The 23,324-nt window shown below is 36.9% G+C and overlaps 1 protein-coding gene across 5 annotated transcripts in view; it reads right to left on the minus strand.

Annotated features, from left to right (window-relative positions):
* LOC105486617 (poly(ADP-ribose) glycohydrolase) overlaps positions 1-23,324 on the minus strand; it is a 135,586-nt gene that overhangs the window by 36,686 nt on the left and 75,576 nt on the right. For all 5 annotated transcript variants that reach the window (XM_011749547.3, XM_071069999.1, XM_071069996.1 and 2 more), the window contains 4 exons: positions 17,198-17,277; positions 12,882-12,942; positions 9,175-9,250; positions 4,878-5,025 (listed from right to left, as the gene is read on the minus strand). In XM_011749547.3, coding sequence (XP_011747849.1) covers positions 4,878-5,025; positions 9,175-9,250; positions 12,882-12,942; positions 17,198-17,277 — 365 coding nt within the window. The remainder of the gene's footprint in view (positions 1-4,877; positions 5,026-9,174; positions 9,251-12,881; positions 12,943-17,197; positions 17,278-23,324) is intronic.

A 23,324-nucleotide genomic window follows, 5' to 3' on the forward strand; every position in this document is an offset into this window, starting at 1 on the left:
CTGGATGCATCATTGAAGGAATGGAATTGATCAGGCAGACAGATTGCAGTGCATGGCTAAGAGTCTCCTAAGGAGGGAGATGGCAGAAGTCCAGACATCAAATAGATGATGAAATGGCCATTTCCATTAAGGTAACATCACATCACAGATATTAATTAGGAGGCACTATAATAAAGTTAAGTGGATGTGGGAGAAAATGCTGAGTTAAAAGTCACCCCGTATGTCCTTAGCCTGAGGTAATTACAGATCTGAAGGTGAGTCATGGATCTGCAATTTTCCATTCATTTTACAATAGCTGCAGGAACGTTTAGAGATTACACGAAAGGAGATTAGAATCCGTTTTTAGACTGGGGACAAATTATCTTTAAAAAAAGAAAATATTCTAACGTTTTCCTCTTAACATTCCTGTTTTATTCCCAAGGAAAATGACATCCTTTATTTACATTAACAACATTAATGGAGGATGACAAAGTACTGACTACTTTCTTTCTTTTTTTCTTTTTTTTTTGAGATGGAGTCTTGCTCTGTCACACAGGCTGGAGTGCAGTGGCACAATTTCGTCTCACTGCAACCTCTGCCTCCCACGCTCAAACCATTCTCCTGCCTCAGCCTCCCAAGTAGCTGGGATTACAGGCTCATGCTACCATGCCTGGCTAATTTTTTGTATTTTTAGTAGAGATGGGGTTTCACTATGTTAGCCAGCATGGTCTCAATCTCCTGACCTCGTGATCTCCCCCAGCCTCGGCCTCCCAAAGTGCTGGGATTACAGGTGTCGGCCACCTTGCCCGGCCCAGTTCTTACTACTTTCTAGAGAAATTAAACAAATGAAACAAGTTAGCTTTAAGTTTAAATGCATTTTATCAAGTTTTTTATTTCAAGAATGTAAATTCATCTTAAAAACTGATGGGATATTTTGTTCTAGTCTTCAGTCCAAATCTACCTTAACAGTTAAAAAAAAAAAATTTTTTTTTTTTGAGACGGAGTCTTGCTCTGTTGCCCAGGCTGGAGCACAGTGGTGCGATCCACTGCAAGCTCCACCTTCCGGGTTCACGCCATTCTCCTGCCTCAGCCTCCGGAGTAGCTGGGACTACAGGCACCCGCCACCAGGCCTGGCTAATTTTTTTGTTTTTTTAGTAGAGACAGGGTTTCACTGTGTTAGCCAGGATGGTCTCGATCTCATGACCTCATGATCCACCCGCCTCGGCCTCCCAAGGTCTGGGATTACAGGCGTGAGCCACTGCACCCAGCCGGAATAGTAATCTTTTAAAGTATTATTTGATGTATGTAAATGATGAAGACAGTCACATTCCAAACCTGCAGAGCTTCCCTACAATAGTATGAGAGCAACAGCCAAAGTGTTGGTTGCCCAACAATAGATTTATGCCAGTTTTTTTGTTCTGTAATTCCTCGCAATCTCATCTCTCTTAGTACCTTGCCCAACTGTAACTTCCCATGTGTATCCATGATAACTAACAAATGCAGACAGATGGCCAAAATGTGAGTTGAGGAAGTGTTGAGTATGAAAGGAGTTTATCTTTCCATTTCAGTTTAATTTGGATCATAATCTCAGAATTCTGGATGCAGTACTCCAAGTCACTAACTTCAAATGGCTGACTGAGGCTCTATCTAGGAAAAAAAATTCCTTTGCGGAAGTTCCAATCTTAATTTCCTACATAAAGTCAGACAATTTACAATTTTTTTTTTTGGCTTTATTTCACCAAAACAGCAGAATCACGGGGATAAAAATTTACACAGGATGTCTAAATGGTGTAGATTAACTCATTGAAAGCTCCTTTATCAACGGGTGCTTACAAAAGATAAAAAGACATCAGTCAAAAATGGTGCAGTAAAAACCTCTGAAAACTCTCTCCTCCATGAAAGCCATGGGAACACTGTGATGAGCACTGTGAGAATCAACTGAAAAGTAGCCAAAGGCTTGCAGCAATCCAGGGAGTGTTTATTCAAGAAAAACCAGCTGAATCTTGGTAAAAACAGTAAATTTTGTAGTGTTTCATTTGCCTTATTCCCATCCCACTCTCCCAAGCTCCATCTCGGCCTTAAAAACTAACATTCCTGAATCACAGTGAAAATCAGCAGCCATCAGAGGGGGCAAAAGAAAGCTCCTTCAAAGCCCAATTCTCAGAGAACTATCATTATTTGACCTGTCTGGTGGTCCCCTGGAGGGCCCCGCTCAGAAGGCTGTCTTTACTTTACAGGACTTGGAGCTTGCCCAGTAGGAAAAGCCTAATTCTTGTGAGGGTTTGATGAAAACAATTACAGGCATTGTTTAACACTAAGACTTCCTGAGGTGGTGGCCAAAAGCTGGGGCAAACAATAGGCTAACCAAAAGCTTCAAAGGAAAAGCTGAAGAATGAGATGTCCACAAAGGGCTTTGAAAAGTTCTAATATATTAAAACAAGAAGGAATCTAGAGGGCTCATGTGTGCTCATGGCCATATGAATGCTCAGGAAAAACCAGAGAAAGCCCTCAGCTCTCTCCTCTGCCTGACCTTGACAGGAAGTGAAGGCTAAGGCAGAGGTATCAACTGCTTGGTGTAGTGTTGAAGGTAGGCCGCACCTGCATATACATCCCTTCAACAAAGACTGAGAGACTTATTAGTTTCAGGCATTTAAGGAACTCTGTTAAAGTGTTAGCTGACTACTAATCTAACGAGCGGGGACTTCACTGGCCACATACAGAAAGAACACAGCCATCACAAAATTAGTTTAGAAAAGTCATTGAAAAAAACAGCAAGAAAGATGAACTGTGATGAAAAGAGAAAATCTGATTTCCAGGGTCACACTACATTATTTTAAATGTCCAGTCTTAAACGAAAATTAGGAGACATGGAAAGAAATGAAAAAGTATGACCCATACTCAGAAAAAAAAGCAGTGATTACTAATGCCCCTGGGGAGCCCTATGTTGGACTTAGTAGACAAAGAATTTACATCAGCTATTTAAAATATACTCAAACAACTAAAGAAAACTATGTCTAAAGAACTAAAGTATAAGAATGATATCTCTCAAATAGAGAATATTAATAAAGGGATATAAATTATAAAAAATAAACAGAAATTTGTAATTGAAAAGCACAATAACTGAAATAAAAAATTCACCAGTGAGATTGAAAGCAGTTTAGAGCAAGCAGAAAAAACAATCAGTGAACTTGAAGACAGGTCGATTAAGATTGAGTCTGAGGAACAAGAATAATAAAGAATGAAGAAAAATAAACAGAGCTTCTAAGACCCGTGGAACATCACGTGAATCAACAGACACATAATTTGGGAGTTTCAGAAGATGAGGAAAGGGGAAGAACAAATATTTGAAGAAATAATGGCCCAACATTTACCAAATACAACAAACATTAATCTAAACATTCAAGAGGTTCAAAAAACTTCAAGTAGGCTAAAGTCAAAGAGATCCACATGTAGACACACCATATTCAAATCGTTGAAAGTGAAAGTGAATCTTAAAAGCAAAACATAAGAAAGAAAATATACTCTTCTGAAGGTGGTCTACAAATCTATCTGAGGCACAGTGTGGCTTCAAGATTAGACTTTGGAGTAAGTTTTGTCATGTATGTCTTTGGAGGTCATGTGGTTGGGTACACATTTTATATAACTCATGGGGATGTTTTTTCTCCTACTATAATCTTTGGGAATAACAATAAACTAAATTCTACAACCCAGGTGAGTGTTTAGACCCCTACACTCATCTCCAAGCAGTAACAGATTCTAAGTGGAAATAAAAAAATCCACATGTGCAGGAAAAACAGTACCAGCAACTGATGGTGCATTAATGGCACTTATGTGGGAATATTCTTTTACGTACTTGGATAAAAGACTCAACTTACATATGGTGCCTGATTAAGAGTTTCTTAAGAGATATGAGGTAATTTTTATTGATAGCTTATTCACAAGAAAATACTGTTACATAGTGATATCTCAGTCTAAAGAAACAAAAAAATTAAATCTCTATAACAGATCTAAAGCATATATTTGACTAAATTTCCCCCCTTCTCCTCCCATATTAACGTAAAGAAATCAAGAAGAAACACCAAGATAATCAGACTTTTTTTTTTTTTTTTTAGATGGAGTCTTGCTCTGTTGCCCTGGCTGGAGTACAGTGGCGTGATCTCAGCTCACTGCAACCTCCACCTCCCAGGTTCAAGTAATTCTCCTGCCTCAGCCCCCCGAGTAGCTGGGATTACAGGCGGCTGCCACCATGCCTGGATAGTTTTTGTAATTTTAGTAGAGACGGGGTTTCGTCATGTTGGCCAGGCTGGTCTTGAACTCCTGACCTCAGGTGACCCTTCTGCCTCGGCCTCCCAAAGCGCTAGGATTACAGGCATAAGCCATGACGCCTAGCCATGATAATTGAACTTTTTCTTTTACGATTCAAAACAGGGTAAACAAAAGGTTACTGATTTATCTAAATACTGTTCCTGTGCTTCTTATATTTACACAATTGTCTTCACACTAAAGTACAAGAAACCACTTGAAAATTATTTTTAATAGAAACAAATCACTCTCAAATGGAAAAATTACAATAGAATACATACTAGAAGCATATCACTATATTCTTCTGAAGAGCATTATTATGTCATAAAATTTCAAACTGGGGGGCAACTGAATAGTTTTTATCTCTGTTCCTCAGATAAAGATGCCAGGAAAGAAAAGGTAAAGATAAGATGTCTGTCTTAAGATTAGGAAAATAAGGCTGTAATAATTTCAAAAACTAAGTATAAATTAATGATAAAAATATTGGGACTAATGCCCATGGAAGAGAAAAGCTCTACTGGGTAGTCTCTAGTCTTCATGACAGATATTCACAGATGGGGAAGACTATCCCATTATCCAGGCTTCCCAAAACTAACCTGTGATAATTAGACATTCATTGTGATCCAGCACCTCAGTGAAGAGCCGTGAAACAATCAACTCAGGATTGATTAAAAAGCGGATTTCTTCTTGCACAAGTCCTGCACTGGTTACACCACCTCCAACAAAACGATTTGCAAAATCCACCTGTAGGGAAAATGTAGCATGTTAAATAGTGGTCAAAAATACCTATGATCAAGCAGCACACAGTCTCTAAGCTCTCATCTTTTCCTCTCCCATGAAAATCAATTCCCAAATAAGTAACCTTCCCAGGAAGGGTAGATTATGGTTGCTTAAACTCTTTCCATCTCACTGCAGTTAACACCTCTGCACATTTATCTGGATCCCAGAACCACAGAAGGAATCTGGAAAATGGAGCCTTTAGGCAAAACATTATGTATTATACAGATTCTTGTTTATAAACCTATTTGTGTCTCAGGAGCCACAAATCAAGGGAGGTCTTTATCTGGGAAGGTTTCAAAGTCATTCTCCCCCATTCACTAGTCAATTTCCCTTTATGTATTTCACATAACTTGAATGTAATTAAACTTTTCTTATGTAATATGGTAATCAAACATATGCTCTAAAGAATTGAAAAGTTTAGTAATCAACTTTTTGGGTAACCTTTTCCAACCTTATTGTAAGAATAAAGAGATCGAATTTTTTTCCTTCTAAATTCAACGCCAAACCCCAAACTACATGAACATTACAAACTATTTTTTTTAAATATAACTAAGGAAAAAAGGAAGAAAAAAAATCCCAGTATAGCAAAAAAGATTCAATTAAATTAATATTTCCAATTAGGTTGGAAACTTTTATGCTTCATGTGTAGTAGTATGATGGGATCCCCAAACTCTTACTAATAAAGAAGAGATACACAATCCTCCAGAGAAGCGAACTCAACTTGCTGGCATTATTTCCGTTTGTCCAGCGCGTCCAGCACTATGCCAGCCGCATGAGGCAGTATGTAAGAAATAGCAACCATCTTTCCCTTAGTGAGACTATCTTAGGAGTTAGATTACACACACACACAACTTGTGTATATACACAGTCATACACACAAGTAAAATAGAATTGACTAAATACCACGAGGCTTATATGCTTTCAAACTATTTTAAAATATATGATTTCTTAACACTTCAGTGTTCTTTAAAGCAACTGATACTAAATGACAATCTGAAGCCTATTTTACGAAACAGTAAAACAAGAGTATGAATTGTTTGATATGTAAAAATATATGTGAAAAGACAGAAATTAATAGAAGTCTTCTTTTACCATAGAATAACTTAGAAAATACTAAAACATACCACTGAGTAACTTCAAATGAGTTACCAGAGAGAATCGCATATTTGGATTTGTATTCTGGAGTACTAAAACCAATGCTAAAAAACCAGAGTAACTTTTTAGCTTATATAGGAAAATAATTTTGGTGAAACCAGTCTGCTGATTAGAATTAGTTACCTATTACATATGAGGTCTATGGGCACTGGGTGATTCATGGCTTAAACTGTCCAATTCAACAAATATTTACTGAGTATTGTGCTGGGAATCACTGGATACAAAGATGAATAAGATATGTATGGTTCCTGGCCTCACGGCATTTGCAATTTAGATAGCAGTCAGAATGAGCATAAGCAGAATGAGAAGATGATTATTAAAGAGCTTGTTACTATGTATTTGATACTTCCTAAAAATACAATTAACTAAAATTGGGGCATGAGAGGAAGCTAGGAAAGTTTTACAAGAGGATGTGGCAGCTGACATGCAGGCTGAGGGCATAGCTGCACAAGGACACAGGGCAAAAAAAACCAAATGTAAATCACCGTATGAGGAGAATGGTAAACAGATTCCTCATGCTTGCCTGCATTGTATAGTAGTTGGAGGCTTATAGTTGGTGATAAGGTGGTCTGAGGTCTAGGGAATTTTTACTCAATTTCCCTCTGAAGGTTCTGGGAAAGATTCAAGAAACACCTGGACCTATGTTTTAGGAAGATAATTCAGGCTAGAGTTTAAAGAATAAATGGAAAAGTGTAAAACTAAAAGTAAAAAGGCTGGTTAGGTGAGTACTGAATAGTTTATACAATCACTACTAGGGCCTCAAACAGGAAAATGGTAAAGGAAAGAGAAGAAACTCAGTAACGAAATAAAATGGGCTGTACTTGAGAACTAAGAGACTGGCTGAGTGCCTAGAAGTATAATGATATTGTGACTACGAATTTGAAACAGACGAGGTTTAAGATTGGTCTAACTTAATTTTTACTGGAATAAGGTACATAACAAAAATAAAAAAGCTCTATCCAACTTATGTACTACTTGATAATGATCATGAAATACATTCAATGTGTATGCTATTGTTTATGCTTTGAGTAAAAGGCCAACATTTGTAACTTGAAAGGTGTGCACAGAAATAAAAACACTAAACTCAGTATGCCTCTAAAAGCCGGAGTCTTTTAGAAAACCAAAGTTTTACACTTAAAAAAATTCTTAACAATAAAGACCCTCTACAACAGTTGAGAAACCTGTTCCAGTACATGAAAACAAGAATGGGAGTGCATCTTTATTTTTAGCCAGTTATTTTCCAAGTCACTTTAAAGCTACTCGTTCAGATTACTCAGCTTCTGAATTACAACTTGATGAAAAGACAGGAATGACAATGCTCCTCAGAGTGGTTTTGTTGTTGTTGCCATTCAGCATAATGTAATTTATATGCTACACAAGGAGCTGTGTCACATTGCAATACAATATTCCCCGATCTCCTGGGGAGACATGGCATGGGTAGGGAGAACAATTAATAGCAAGAAGCCCTTACGGTATTCTTTTAATCTATCGAGGTCTCACATTTCATCTACAGTATATTCCAAGGAAGTGGTGAGGATCTCAACCTTAACTGTTGTCAAATAATTCCTTATTGAATTGTATTGTAATGAAAGGTCAGCATTCCTGTGGTGCTAACCAGCCATAACTTTTGTTTAGTTCATGTGTATTAAGAATCTCTCAGTTTATCCAAGACTTTAAAGATGGAAAGAACTTTATGAAGAGGGGAATGTGGGGGAAAAAGTGATATTAATTCGAACCAATATTTAAGCATATTTTAAGATTAGTTTTAAAACAGAAAAAAGGTATAGGAGTAAATACAAATTTAAATATGTTTTGTTTTTGTTTTTGTTTTTCCAAAGTAACACAGGAAAAATATTAATTCAGCTATCCTAAGTATTTTCATTTATAAGCTCAAATAACCACTGGGAGAAGGTGGTTTAGAATAAAACGTAGCTTGTTTCTTTGGAGATTTTAATTACAAATATGTCCAAATAAAAGGCCATTTAAAGAAAGAATCTGTTTCATTTAAATAATAACTAGACACAAATTTTATAGTAAGCATTAAGTTATTCAAACAAATCAGTCCATTTTCAGGCAACCGCTTTCTTTAGATTCTGAACCAATATAAGCACCAAGTAAGAATCTAGGAAGAAAAATAAACTATTATCAATATAAATGAGATGGTATACAAGCTTCTTTCAAAGAAAACTCAGTTTACAATGCTCTTATAAATGGGATAAGAACATAAAACACTAACATTCTGTCTCTGATTAGTGAATTTTAAAGCAGCACTATAAATCAAAAGGTTAGGTTAGATATTACTATATTTTAAACATGGGGTTGTTAACCCCCTTCTCCAAAAATACTTTTTAAAGGTAAAAGTAGTAACAGATTATAAACAAAGATTGAGGGGTGGACAGAATTACCTGCTTTTAACAGGGAAAAGACATAGCAAGCATAGCTAGCTCACATGTATGAAACTGTTACATAGAGAGAGAGGCCTTTCTTATCAAATCAGTTTTAGATGTCTGCCCCCTCAACCTAAACAAAGCTGTTGGTGGCTGAAAGACATCTCAATCTGGTCATCAAGTAGGGCAGAGCAAGAAGAGCCTTTAAGGAAAAAGAATAAAAATGCTTAGTGACAGTCTGTCAAGATTATACCCTGGGAATTTCCTCCACTGTCAACCTACAATCAATGTCTGAACCAAGAGGCTGATGCTGTCCAGATCTTGGGACTTTCTGTCAAAGGCTTTTGAGAGAAGCACATGTAAGAAACAGAGAGTATACACTGGTAAATAACAACATTACCAAGGCTGTCAAAGTGATCTGTTTGGTGTTTTTCCTTCATTCTGCTATCATGCTTCTTTGCATTAAATCAGTTTAGGAGACAAATAAACAGCTTTTCAAATTTCTTTTGCTGTCAGAAGTCTGAGAAGAAAAAGTCCCAATCATACACAGACACTACTGAGATTCACCTACCTGTAGCATGCCTCTGCCATTTTCTTCTATGGTACCTTCGTAAGTGACATGCAATCGTGTCAAGGGTTTTTCACATCTACAATGTAAAAAGACATTCCCTTACTTATTATTTTAATGACAAGTGCTTCACTGTAGACAAATGTGAAAATATAGGTAACTATTCAAAAAGTGAAACCACCCCAAATCTCAGAAGTCAGAAACAGATGCCTACTGTTAACATTCTTGGTACTGATCCTCCTTATTCAAACATGTAAATATACACATTTAAATTAAAATGAGATAACATATTGTTTGAAACCTGCTTTTCCTCTAAATAGTATGAAAGTTTTTATTCTTTAAAACAGTTGAAAAACATTGCAAAATATTTAAAAAATTAAGATCTATGAAATTTTGTTATGGCTAGGGTTGGCAATCTGAGGAAAAATGTAGAAAAAATTTGGCAATAAATCATGATTCTCATATGGCTTCTATTTTCTGTTTTCACTGTTTGATAACTGTGTGTGTGTGTGTGTGTGTGTGTGTCTTGATGAAAATACATGCCACAGAAATTCTGAACAATGGTATTTTTCTATTAATAAGGTTAACAGATAAACCTATCATCTGTAATTCAGAAGGCATAATTATTTTCTTTCCCTTTCAACCATGGTCACTGAGATATTTACTTGACTTAACGTTAGATTAACAACAAATTTCATTGTATTAATAGCATTTGTTAACATTATTTTCCTTATTAAATATTTTTCCCCTGATCACTTACTGAATAAAAAATATAAATTATTATGAATGAAACAGAGGAGATCCAAAGTTCTAACTCACCTAAGAGTGCCAATAATCTTTTTTGGGAGGGAGGAGATGATTATATTTTTAGAAAATAGTCTAGGAGGTTAGCTGGAAAAGTACTGAGAATTGCTTGATTCCTTCCTGGTCTCAATGAATTTAAATACATTTCTGGCAAAACTCCAGACCAACAGGCTGATAGCTTTAACTCAGAAGGTAATTCTGCACAGGTTCTGTCTAAGAGCTTTATTTGTATTAATTCATTTAATCCTCTCAACAACCCTATTACTATCTCCTTTTATAGATGGGGAAACAAAGCACAGAACATCTAAGTAAGCTAACCAAGACTAGTAAATAAAGCAGCAGAGATGTGAAACTATGTAGACTCACTCAATGGTCCAGGCTCTGAATCAGTATGCCACACTTTTAGAGAAATTACTTCCCCGGTCTCTTGTAGAAAACAGTATCATAAGTTTAACATATATTTTTAAACTTTTTTTTGGTCCTACTTTCCTAGCCATTTTATTCAGAGGAAGACCCTTCCTGTGAGCATACTACTAAAATCTCTGGGCTGTCAAGTCAGGACTTCAGAACAGGAATTCTATCTGTTGTCAACTATTCTCCATGACTGAAACTAGAAACTTTATAGTATAGCTCTTAATAAAATTATGAAATTGCTAGAAACTTTTTCTTGGTTTTGTTTTGTTTTGAAGCATTTTCTAACTTCCCAATAGGTCATCCTCTAAACTCCTACCCCAGGAGTCAAAGACATAGATGATTCTGGCTCCCTGTGATTAAGCCTGGCTAAAGTATTTGCTGATAATCAAACGGTTAACTATAACATGCCAGAAACTTGGAATTCAGTTCCAACTCCTGGCACCCATTTAGCCCCTTACTCTTGGGAACACCAACAATCCTCAACTTTTCTTCATTCTCCCTCTTTAAGTGAATGCATGTTTCTGGTTCTGTGGAGTCTGGGAGACTGATTTTAATTACATTCTCCAACTCACTTACGAAGCAGCTAAAACAAAAAAGAGATCAATGAAACAAAAATAAGTTAAATTCTGCCTATCAAAACTAAGGGGACAATCTCGGTCTCACTTAGAGGCAAAGTTACTGTGTCTCACTGACAAAGCAGCCTTGCCAGTCTCTGCATTTTGACCTGTCCCTTCTCTCCCACATGGTGGTATACAAATGGGTGTTCTTTCACATTAGCGCCAAATGAATATCAGATGCACAGTAGAGAATCTGGATGACTTAAAAATAAGCCCTCAGATTGATCTGTAAAATCTACACCAAAGTAACAGGAATAAAACATCTGCATTCCTATTAGAGACTAATAGAAGAGTGAAGAAAAATAATCCTCTGCACCACAGAGATGCACAGCAGAATGGTACTTTTAATTCCAGGCACCATATTTTAAGAGGGCCCAATGAATGGGAGTATGTTAAGAGCAGAGATAAAGGGTTTAGAATACGTATTACATGTGAAATAGAAGAAACGAATCAATTTAGTATGAAATTATGTGCACTGTTAGAGAGGGAAGTAGGTCAAGAAGTCATTAAGATACATGAAAAGAAGGGTCAGATGCTAAAACTACAAATTCAGATGTATTTATGTAGCTCCAGAAGGAAGAACCAGGAATGGTGGAGAATGAATGTAGAAAACATTTTTAGTGAATGAAAGCATGAGATGATAACACAAGCAGCCACCATTGGAACAAACTGATGTGAAACAGCGGATTTCCCATCACTGAAGCTATCCAGTCTCCATCCATCGCAGGTATTACAGAGCTGATCAAGAGTTTTAGTAGGCGGCTGGGGTTCCTTTCAGATCTAACATGCCATGATGCCAAAATGCTGTACATGTTCTTATCTTTTTCAGGCTCATTTTTTTCCCTCTCTTCAGGTTGCTTAACCTTTTATCTACTTCCCTCTATTAATAATCATCTAAACCATGCACACAAGTCTTCTGAAGTCAATTTCTTTATCTTTCACTTCACTTTATCTTTATCTTCACTTTCACTTGATGGATGAAAACAACGCAGGAACGCCACCTAAGCAGATATGACTTCTCAAGTTAACTTTTTAAAAGTGATTTCCATTCATCACTAATTTCAAACAAAACAATTACACACTATCATAAAATTATTAGAAAATTATTAGAAAGTGAAAACGAGAGGCATTGGTTAAATATGTTTAATACGCTTCATCATGTCCTCAAACATATTTAAAAAGTTAATCCACACTTCTTTAAGTGTATTAGGGGAATTGCTTTAGATTAAGAAATAGTTAACTATTTCAGGACCCTTCTTTAAGTGTATTGTAACTATTTCAGGACACTAAGGACCTTACAAATCTGAATTAGCTCAGATTGGCTGCTATCTCCTCAATATTTTCTGATAAATAAGAAACAAACAGAAAATACAAACTTCCACAAAATCTACCAGTAGTACACAAGGGCAGCCAAACTTCAAAATTCTTGCCACTCAGACAAACTCTAAACAGTTACTGTTTACTAAAATGTAAATAATAAAAAGACTTTTCTCAATCTTGTCCTCCAGAAAGAAAAGCCATAAAGTTCAAATACTAACCAAAAAAAGGGTAAGGAGAAACATTTAAATATTGGTGTTCCTTTTATTAGTGTCTTCACATACAACACTCCTCAATTCTAAACAGGACTTTCTTTCAGAAAACAAAACCAAGACAAAATGGTAGAAATCAAAGGGTTATAGACTTTGATTAAAAAGGCATGACCTTTTCAAAAATGAGGGCTATTATTGGATCATTTATGAGAAGAAATTCCCTGGCACTAGGATAATTAAGAGGTTGGAAAACCATCTTTCCAGGTGCTATAAAATAGAATCCTCTCATGGTGAAAGAGTCCTTCTAATTCTAGGGGTCCAGGATTATTTTTATTATTATTGTTACCTTTCCCATTCTGGAAAATCTTCAAGACTCTGTCTTGTAAATGTCACCAACCCAGTAGGTTCTACAGAAGCAATAAAAGAAAAACATATCCAAAATAAGTTTCAATTTTGAAAAGATTATACACATACACACACACACACACACACTCAGTAAAAGAACAGGTCCAACATTGGCTATAAAACTAATCAGGAAATACAAAGTCTAGTATTGGAAAATAACAGAATATCGATTGAAAATAATATTAACCTTACAGGGAAACTGCTATAAAATAATAAGACTTCACTAAACAAAACTATACAAACAACAGCACAACAGTAGGATTTGAGTGTTGGTACTTTCTGGTAAAGTTTTTGAAGTTGAATACACTTTTTTTTTCTTTTAAAGCACTGAAAAAAAGGATGTATAACTGGTACAGCTTACACAATAAAGACAAAATTGAATTCAAATTTGTAGACTCCTTTATAAACAAAGGACTTAACCCTACATTCAAAGACTGGTGAATAAATACACATTTATATACTTTATGGCAAAGTGAAATGCCACAGATTTAAAAAGGAAATAATTTGCACATCCTCTGGAGTTAGTACAGCTAAGTCCCAGGCTTAGACAGTGGGCAATCACTCTACTTGTTAGTCGCAGTCTTAGCCAGAGGAGAAATTACTGGCTCTAAGAGTTTACAGAACAAAGATGACATATTTTTCAAGAAGCAATAAATTTGGGAGGATCAAGATGAAATACTATTAATGCAGTCAATAATTTTAGAGGATGAGGTCCTTTTCTAGTCAGATTTACTTTTTTAAAAAAAGCTAGTAGCAAAAGAAACAAATAAATCAGCTGGCCAGAAGTAATTTGTCTGATTCAAATCAAAGAACAAACTAAAAAGGCCATGCCATTTCTGTTTTCTTGAATAGAAAAAAAGCTCTTAAGGAAAGAGAGAGATGTCAGGAACTATTAGTGATGGCGGTGTCTAGCCCAGTGAAAGCCTCGCCATCATTCCATTCCTACGCACAATTCCACATTTCCTTGTTCTCAGTCAAAAGCAGGAACCACTCAAAAACCATATGGAGCAGTTGCAGTAGGAAACAAAATTTTTTCTTAACATGGGTCTTACATTCTTTAGATATCTAATCTTAGGATAAATGGGTAACATATTTAAAACTCACAAGTAAGTGGTCAAACAACTCAAACACTAGAGAAGCAATTCCATGAATATAATAGAAAACATCTCTCTTGTCATTCGGCAACTTAGCAGAGAAGTAAGAACGTCAAATGTCCTTCATATATACTAGGAGATGCTAAGAGAAATTCATAAACACTGCTGGCAAAGCAAGAAAAGGCAGAAGAACATGGTTTCTTAGATTAACAAAAATGCCCTGAGAGCACGTCTGTTAGCTTTCTTTCATAACAAGGCAACTTTCATCTCAGAATAGGATACTTTGGTTAATCAAATACTTCCCATAATAAAGTCACAATATATACTACCTACAGGTCGTAAATTTTCAAAAACCTGATCTTTAAGATACTTTATCTAAAACTATACAGAAAATAATTTAATTTGGAATGCTCTTTAAAATATTTCAGTCTCAAGATCTTCATCAAATATAAAATATACATGTTTAACAACACTGAAAAGTTGGTCCTGATGGAATTCTATTTTTATCAATTCTAAAAGGAATGTTTTTTCACATATTACGTTTCCGAAACTGGAATACATCTTTTAGGAGGTATCTTACCATAGGTCTAGAGGTGAATTTTCCCAGAGAATATGTGCATCTGCTTCTGCTGTCATCTGGGAGCACTATTAGCCTGATATCATCCGAATTAATCCTTTGTGGCAGGCCTTTGTGGACCACACTGGTGGTGAGGCTGCACACCCAAAGCTTAGGGCTTGTGGTTCAAATTCTCAGAGAAATGTTTTTTTTTCCCTTTCTCTATTTAGAGTCAAGGTTGAGACTTGCATGTTTCTTTATGGTCCCTTTTCTGGATGATAAATTAATTTCTCATTTATTCTTAGGTGTACCAGCCTCGTGGGTCAGGTCTCCTACTAAACTCCCTGTCCGGAGTGGTTTTTTCCTTCTTAGAGGTATATAATGTAATAGCACTTTTTAAAAATAATCTATGACATCTTAGATTCGATGAAATATGATATCTTAAATAAGTTTCTGAAGTCTACTGAGTAGGCTCCAGAACTTCTACACGACTCATTATATTGCAACCTCTTTTATTCTCTTTAGTATTTCCTCCTTAAACCGTTAGCTTTACATACTGAAGACCAAGAGCAATGTTGTACTGCATTTCTACAAAGAGCTTAATTACCATGTGTAGTGAAAAAGTCAGGAAATAAAATGTCTAGTTATAATTTATTTCTTCAAATTCCCAATACTTATAATGGCATATACATTTCTAGTTGAAAAAACAGACTTTTAGCTTTTTCCTCAAAGTATCTGAAATCCTAAAATTTAGAAAGCCAAGTTGGTTTTTAGAGAAGACATATATGATCTGACTCCCAGGACAAAAAAGTAAACTCTGTACTACTTAGTTATAATAATTCTTCTTAAAACAGCAACTCAAAGTACTGTGAAAACAAAACAAAACAAAACCAATAGTAATAATTCGAATTAGGCCTAAAATAGCCAAAAAAAAGTAGTCATCTTTTTTTTTTTTTGAGACAGAGTCTTGCTCTGTCGCCCAGGCTAAAGTGCAGGGGCACAATCTCAGCTCACTGCAACCTCCATCTCCAGGGTTCAAGTGATTCTTGTGCCTCAACCTCCCGAGTAGCTGGGATTACAGGCTCCCACCACCGTGCCCGGCTAATTTTTGTATTTTTTTTTTTTTTTTTTGAGACGGAGTCTTGCTGTGTAGCCCAGGCTGGAGTGCAGTGGCGTGATCTTGGCTCACTGCAAGCTCCGCCTCCCGGGTTCACGCCATTCTCCTGCCTCAGTCTCCCAAGTAGCTTGGACTACAGGCACCGGCCACCACACCCGGCTGATTTTTTTGTATTTTCAGTAGAGATGGGGTTTCACCATGTTAGCCAGGCTGGTCTAGAACTCCTGAGCTCATGATCCACCCACCTCAGCCTCCCAAAGTGCTGGGATTACAGGCATGAGCCATCACGTCTGGCCTTAAATAGTCATCTTTTTAACAAATCATTACAAATTCTAATTTGATTTTGTATCTCATAGGTCCAAATAATTCTGCATTTTAATATTTCATTCAGTACAGGGCACAAACCTGAAATTCAATAAGCTATGAGATAAATAATCCCATATCAAAGTAGCATATAATTTTCCCTTAAATATCAAAATCCTGATAATTGATTTCATTCTAAAAATTTAACAATGTCCAATAGCAACACATTCAAGGGGGAAAATGCCAAGTACACTGAATGCAAGAGTAAAAGAAGGATATGAGAAAAATGACCTTAAAATGATTCAAAGACATGTTTTAAGACAATCCTACAACCCAGAACTGAAAAAAAGCCATTTCACTTGACCAGATTGACCTCACCTACTTAGCACAAAGAAACTTTTGAGGTGTTCTGGTTTACATCCACTTGTAAGAAAGGCTACCCATTGATAATAGCTTACATTTATTAAGCATGTATCTTCTTGTTTCATATCTATAACTACCCTATAAGGTAATGGCCATTATTATATTATTTCATAGATGATAAAACTGAAGCTTAGAGGTTTCAAGAAACTTGACTATGGTCATTCAGCTTCTGAGATAAGAGTGGCAATACTAATCTATTATCACTGGTCATTACTAGTATTTGTTGGACATTTACTAATACTGTCTCAGCTGCTATCAGGTTCTGGGGAAGCAAGAATGTTAAGGTTCAACAGAGGAAGATGGAGATACAAAACTCAGTACAAAACAGTTTTATAAGAACTCCACAAAAGGCTTAGGGGGGCACAAAAGAGAGGAATGGTTAGAAAAGCAATGCGTTAGTTGACTTATGCAAATAAACTAGTGAATACTTCTTTAAATAAAGAGCATCCAAAATTTATTTCCTGGTCAATATACTTTCTCTGGTTTTTATTCATGAAAATCTTTTGACGTATATTACAGATTTCAGAGAATATGGGTCTGATTTCAGAGTATGTAAACCCCGCCCCCCTACATTTACAGCACACATTTATGCTCATACACAACATAAGCATAAAATCTAGGTTATAATGTTGAATAATTACTACTGTTTCAATGTGGTTGGGACAAGAAGGTTTATGTTAAACACAAAATGTTCCTCACATGTCACTTGACTTGAACTGTTCCCATCAGCAAGAAAAATTACAGTAAGAATGAAAGGAATTTACTTTTCTCTGTGACTCTTCTAAAGTAGCAGAAGAGCGTTTTAAGTTTCTCTGGTTTCCTTGATGAACGTCCCTCAAACAACCTAAAAGAGATAAAAAATAAAAGAGAGTGGAAGATGAGTTAAAATGCCTTAATGATTCACAGAACTACATCCATATTGCTACCAAGTAATAATAAGAAATAATTCTTCCAGAAGACAATTCTATAATGACAAGAACTGGAAAACTGGTTTAGATTCAAATAGCATCTGGAGAGAACTGAAACCAACTAGAACCAGGCTTCCTCAAAGCTGTCCAAATCAGATGGCATTTGCTACCAACCACATTTCTCCAACCTACCTTCCACCATGGAGAAGGCACCATCTAGCCATCCCAGTCAATTAGGGTCAGTCAGTGCACAGCTACTTTCTCAAAGGCTAATAACATTTACAATTCATAATGTTAACTAGGTAGTTTGATAAATAACAAAAACAGTAGCTGAAAAAAATCCTTATCTGAGTGTTTGTGAGGAAAGGAGAGTGGAGGGGAATGGGGGAAGGGACACAGGCAGGTATAACAAGGTATCAGGGCTCAATAATCCTTGTTAATTAAACAACTACATTCTTTTATGCACTGAATGTCTGTGCCCTCTCAAAATTTATATGTCGAATCCTTAATCCCTAATGTAGCTAAATTTGGAGATAGGGCCTGTGAGGGGGTAGTAACGGTTAAATGAGGTCATAGGGGTGGGACTCTAATCTGATAGAACTGGTGTCATTTTAAGAAGAGAAGGAGAGTACTCTCCCTCTGCCATGTGAGGACAAGATGCCAGCCAACCTATAAGCCAGGAAGAAAGCCCTCATCAGGAACTGAAGCAGCAGCACCTTGATCTGCAGCTTCTAGCCTCCAGAACCATGAGAAAATAAATTTCTGTTGTTTAAGCCACTCAGTTCTATGGTATTTTATTATAGCAGCCCAAGCTGACTAATAGAGATCCTTTGCATGGTAACCAAAACAGTGCCTACCCTGTGTCATCTAGTTTTCAGCAACCCAGACTTGGATTACTTAATTCAGTTTTCTTTGAAATGACATGGCATTGTTATTGGTAACATATAATTCAATTTATTCTGAGGAAAGAAAAGCAGGGCTTTAAAAGCATTATGACCTGAGTAAGTATTCACTAAAAGATTTCTAACACAAAAGCATGCTTTTGAGCATCAGATCTAGCTTTCCAAAGGCATTTACAAATTATAGAGATTCAGTGGCTATAAATGATGAGGTACTCTTCATCTGCCTCTAGTCATGTGCTCTGACTTTAAAACCAGAAACCCTTCAAGTAAAGTCCACGTTAATAAGTGCTGAAATGGGTCATTGTTTTTCTTGATTACAAGAGCAAGCTTACGTAACTACGCTGAGAGGGAAAAGTTAATTCCACGAGAAAATCCTATTGAGCAACTGAAATAAATTAGGAAAAGGAAAGGAAATGCAGATTTCAAATGGTTCCGTTTTCAATGATCTGAAATCTGTATCCAGGGCCAATTTCTGGAAAAACAATTTATATGAATATTTACTTCCTAAAAAGAATACTAATGTAGGCTAGTATTTTAACCAAATCTAAAATCAGATCTCTCTTTAAAAATAGTTTAAGACAGCCTGTGTGATAATTTTTACTTATTTAAAAAAACGTATCTTTCTAAAATATTTAATACACATACTCTTATAATCCAGCTGAAAGAAAGGCTCTTTGAGGGTGCAGGTTTCAGCGGCTTCCTCTAGAAGAGAGTTTATTTAAGTCAAAATGAAGAAGCCACATGGCAGTTTAATTAAACATCCTGTATCAATAAATACGATTTACTAAACGAATACCTTAGGCTCCACTGCAAAATCTCTTTCTAGGCTCACTATGTAGTACAGGAAAGCAGTATGAATGTAAAAGTAGCCACCACCTTTTCCTAGAGATGAACTGATGTACTATACAATTCAATTAAAGGATAAAAAGTACTTCAATAGAACTATTGCATAGTGAGGGGAAAATGGCTGTTGCTCTTAAGAAATAATTCTCCAAAACATAGAAAAAGTGTCCCTAGCTTCCATATGTGGTCATCTGTGTATAAAATCACATAAAAGGTCACATACTTCACAACCATGATGACAAATTATTAACTTTAGGAGCCTCGTGAGACTGCAGATTTATTATCCTGGCAAGACAGACTTTCCTGGAAGATTTTATGGCTGTTATTATCAATCACTACAAATGAACACCATGGTTTATTTTGCAGGTCCAAATCTTAAAGGTACAAATCAAGCAGAATCTCAATGTACTCTGTTTATTCACTGCTTCAGTCCTAACTTCAAATCACTGTGTAACCAAATATGCTTTACCATCTTCCTGATAGAGCAGGGGGAAGTGCGGGAAGTGTGGTGATGGCTGCAGGGGTAAGAAGTGGAGATAAGTCAGAGGAGATGAAGTAGGTTTAAAATTCTTGTGACAATTCTCAGACTTGACTGTTGTGAAATCTTAAAGTTGTATGCACAGCCACTCAAATAAAATGAATTATCCTGATAGGGAAGCAAGTAAAAATAACATAAATAGACAGGCAAACAGCAGGAATGAAAGTCATCCCAGGAGTGATAAACAATCTGAGAGACAGCTTTTGGGGGTGAGGAGGAAAACAAAAGGACTGAGGCTGGAGCCCAAGAAAGGGGTGAAGGGTGAGAAGAAAGATGGGACAGGGAAGACAGAGAGAAGAGAAAGGCTGATAGAAATGGGGTTAGAGACAGAGGGCACGAGAGACAGACACACAGAGAGAAAGACACACACAAACGGGCTCAGAGAAAGTGAGACCTTCTCATAATCATTAAGCATCATCCCCCCCCCCACTCCCCCTTTTTAATTTAAACTTCCCAACACCTTTCTTTTTTAGTTTAGATTTTTCAAGTCCTGGATATGTATATTTGAAGGCACATTTTAGGTCAGCAGTGTGCACACAAACCAGGCCATAATAACTCCTCCGCATGTAGGGAAGACATTTGGGCATTTAATTGAAAGATAATGATAGATTATTAAAGAAATCAAACAGAAAAAGCCAGTCAGGAAACCTTACTTTGTTCTAAACAAAACTGTTTGTATTTTCAAAGACAGAAGTCAGTCAAAGGTCAGATACTTATTAGCTGGTGTTCTTCTTTGCATACTTATTAAGGAGAAACACAGTTGAATAAAATCTTTCCCTGAATGGAATACTGATAACATTACTGGAATTTTATTCTAGGTATATCCATCCTCACCCCTGCCACAACCCACTATGCCATTTCAAGTTAAGTAATAATCCCATTAGTATACAGTAAATCAAGCCCAAAGCACTACAACCTCCATTTTAAAATACGAGCAAGTGATAATCCGGAACCCAGCCAGAAAGTCATTCCTGGCTCTTCTGTGAGGCACTCTGCCATATGGCCCCAGAAGCATTTTCAATCCAGGGAAGAGGCAGATGTAAAAACCTCCTGGGCTGACCACTGCTGAGACCCACAATTTATCTCTGACCATCTAGTTTCCATGCAAACCCAGAAGCATCAATGCTAATCACATTGGAAGCCTTTATATGAATGTTTAGGACCTGAAAGGCAAGCAGGGAAAAAGGTCAGGGGTATTTAATATAACTAAGCAGGCTGAAAGAACACAGCAATAAATAAAAAAGGGAAGACTTATTCAATTTATTGACGTCAGCCTCCCAACACATACTCTTACCATTTTTCTTATTCAACTAGCTAGCCATACCTCTTTTGAGATTAAATACACTCTCACACACACAACTCCCCACAGCTAGAAACTATAATCCTAAGTAGAAACTATGCATAAAAGGAAATAACACAATAAAATGCTACATAATCAGCTTAACAAATGGTTCATCAGATTAAGTACTGGATCTTTCAAAAGCTACATGAAAGTGGGGGGACTTTCGGTTGTTTGGCATTTCTGGAGCACTCAGAGCATTTTGCTCACGACAAGCATTGAGATATAATAAAAGAACACTGAGTTTGAGTAGAAGACAGTGATCAAGTTCCAGTTGTGCTAACAATTCATTTACTCTCCCTGAACCTTATTGTAGAGAGGTTTCCCTACCTAGAAAATTCCATAGACAGAATCAAAGCAAGACATGAAAAGACAGCATCAATGGTGATGTACAATCGTTGTTCCTATTATTTGCTAGCTTAGCTCATTAAAACACATACCATCTCACAGTGAAAGGCAAGTGCAGATATTCTGGCTGCTTAGGATTCTCTATAACATTGTGGAGACTAACACTGGGTTACCTGCCTTAATTCATTTTCCGTGTTCTGGTATCCAAAAGAACATCCATCACCTAGGAAGACAAGAATATGCCTGACTTCAAATCTTCAATGGAACTACGTAAAGTCTTATTTGGTGAGAATGCTATCTGCTGCAAGCTTAAATTCGTCACGGTCACTCTGGACTTACAAATGGCTTTAATTCATTTAATAGATCAATAGTTATTTCTAAAAATAGGTCTAATTTTTTTTTTTTTTTTTTTTTTTTTGAGATGGAGTCTCACTCTGTCGCCCAGGCTGGAGTGCAGTGGCCGGATCTCAGCTCACTGCAAGCTCCGTCTCCCAGGTTCACGCCATTCTCCTGCCTCAGCCTCCCGAGTAGCTGGGACTACAAGTGCCCGCCACCTCGCCCGGCTAGTTTTTTGTATTTTTTAGTAGAGACGGGGTTTCACCGCGTTAGCCAGGATGGTCTCGATCTCCTGACCTCGTGATCCGCCCTTCTCGGCCTCCCAAAGTGCTGGGATTACAGGCTTGAGCTACCACGCCCGGCCAATAGTTCTAATTTTTGACTAGCCATGAGGTAAGATTAATTCAGTTCATTCAAAGGGAGACTGTGTAGCAGAATGGTTAAGGGACACAGATTCTCAAAGGAGACTATATCCTGCGTTTGAATCCCAAGTCTACTAGTTACTGTGTTAACCTGGTGAAGTGACCTCCCTCTCTAAACTTCCATCTCATTTTAAAAAAGAGAGTAACAACAATTCCTAATCAATATCTAATTCATATGGTTAATGTGACAAGTAAATGAATTTCAGATAATGCAGAGTAAGCTAAGGTACTTGAGCTAAAATAAGGCATTACATAGTGCCCAGGCAAAAAAAAATCAACATTCATTTACATAAAGTAGTTGCATTGTTCTAATTAATATTCCCTTCATTTAAAAAAATGGCCCAACCTTGATTCTCATCCATCCCAACATGCTTTCAGCGCTAACTAGCTCAGTCTTCAGGATAAATGACCATGTACAATGAAAAAGATAAATCTGCCATCGCCAAGAAGCCCCAGACTTCCCCACTCAGAAGTTTGGCTGAAAAGCAAAGGTCTTTTAAAATTAAAATATTTATTAAAATTGGCCCAGTGCAGTGGTTCATGCCTGTAATCCCAGCACTTTGGGAGGCCAAGGCGGGCTGATCACAAGGTCAGGAGATTGAGGCCATCCTGGCTAATATGGTGAAATCCCGTCTCTACTAAAAATACAAAAAATTAGCCGGGTGTGGTGGCGGGCACCTGTAGTCCCAGCTACTCAGGGGGCTGAGGCAGGAGAATGGTGTAAACCCGGGAGGCGGAGCTTGCAGTGAGCCGAGATCGCACCACTGCACTCCAGCCTGGGCGACAGAGCAAGACTCCATCTCATATATATATATTTTATATATATGAGACGTACATTATATATATATGTAAATTCTGGTAATTGGTGACAGGAAATTGGAAGTCACCAAAGCCAAGCCTTCCCAAGACATCTTGACCTCTGCTTGTCAGCCATCAAGCACCGGTGGGTCTTTACTGTTGAGAAAAGACAGCTGTCAGCATTGTGGCCTCCCCACAGGACTCTGTAGATTCTATTTCTTCCATAAGAAATAAAATGCTATATGCTAAGTAAGTAAAACAGGGTGAAGTAGACACAATGACAATGTGTCTATGGAGGTGTAATTGGAAAGAAGCTATCCACACTAGCTTTTTTGGAAAAGCCTCAAAAAATCCATGAAATTCCACCCTCAAAATCAAATTACAAAGATTGTCCACTCTTTTTAACTTTGTGTTCAGCTTGATTTCTGACAACTGACTTGTTCTTCCCCTAACTCTT

The sequence above is a fragment of the Macaca nemestrina genome, chromosome 9 (genome assembly GCF_043159975.1).
Source record: "Macaca nemestrina isolate mMacNem1 chromosome 9, mMacNem.hap1, whole genome shotgun sequence".
In the NCBI taxonomy this organism is placed as follows: Eukaryota; Metazoa; Chordata; class Mammalia; order Primates; family Cercopithecidae; genus Macaca; species Macaca nemestrina.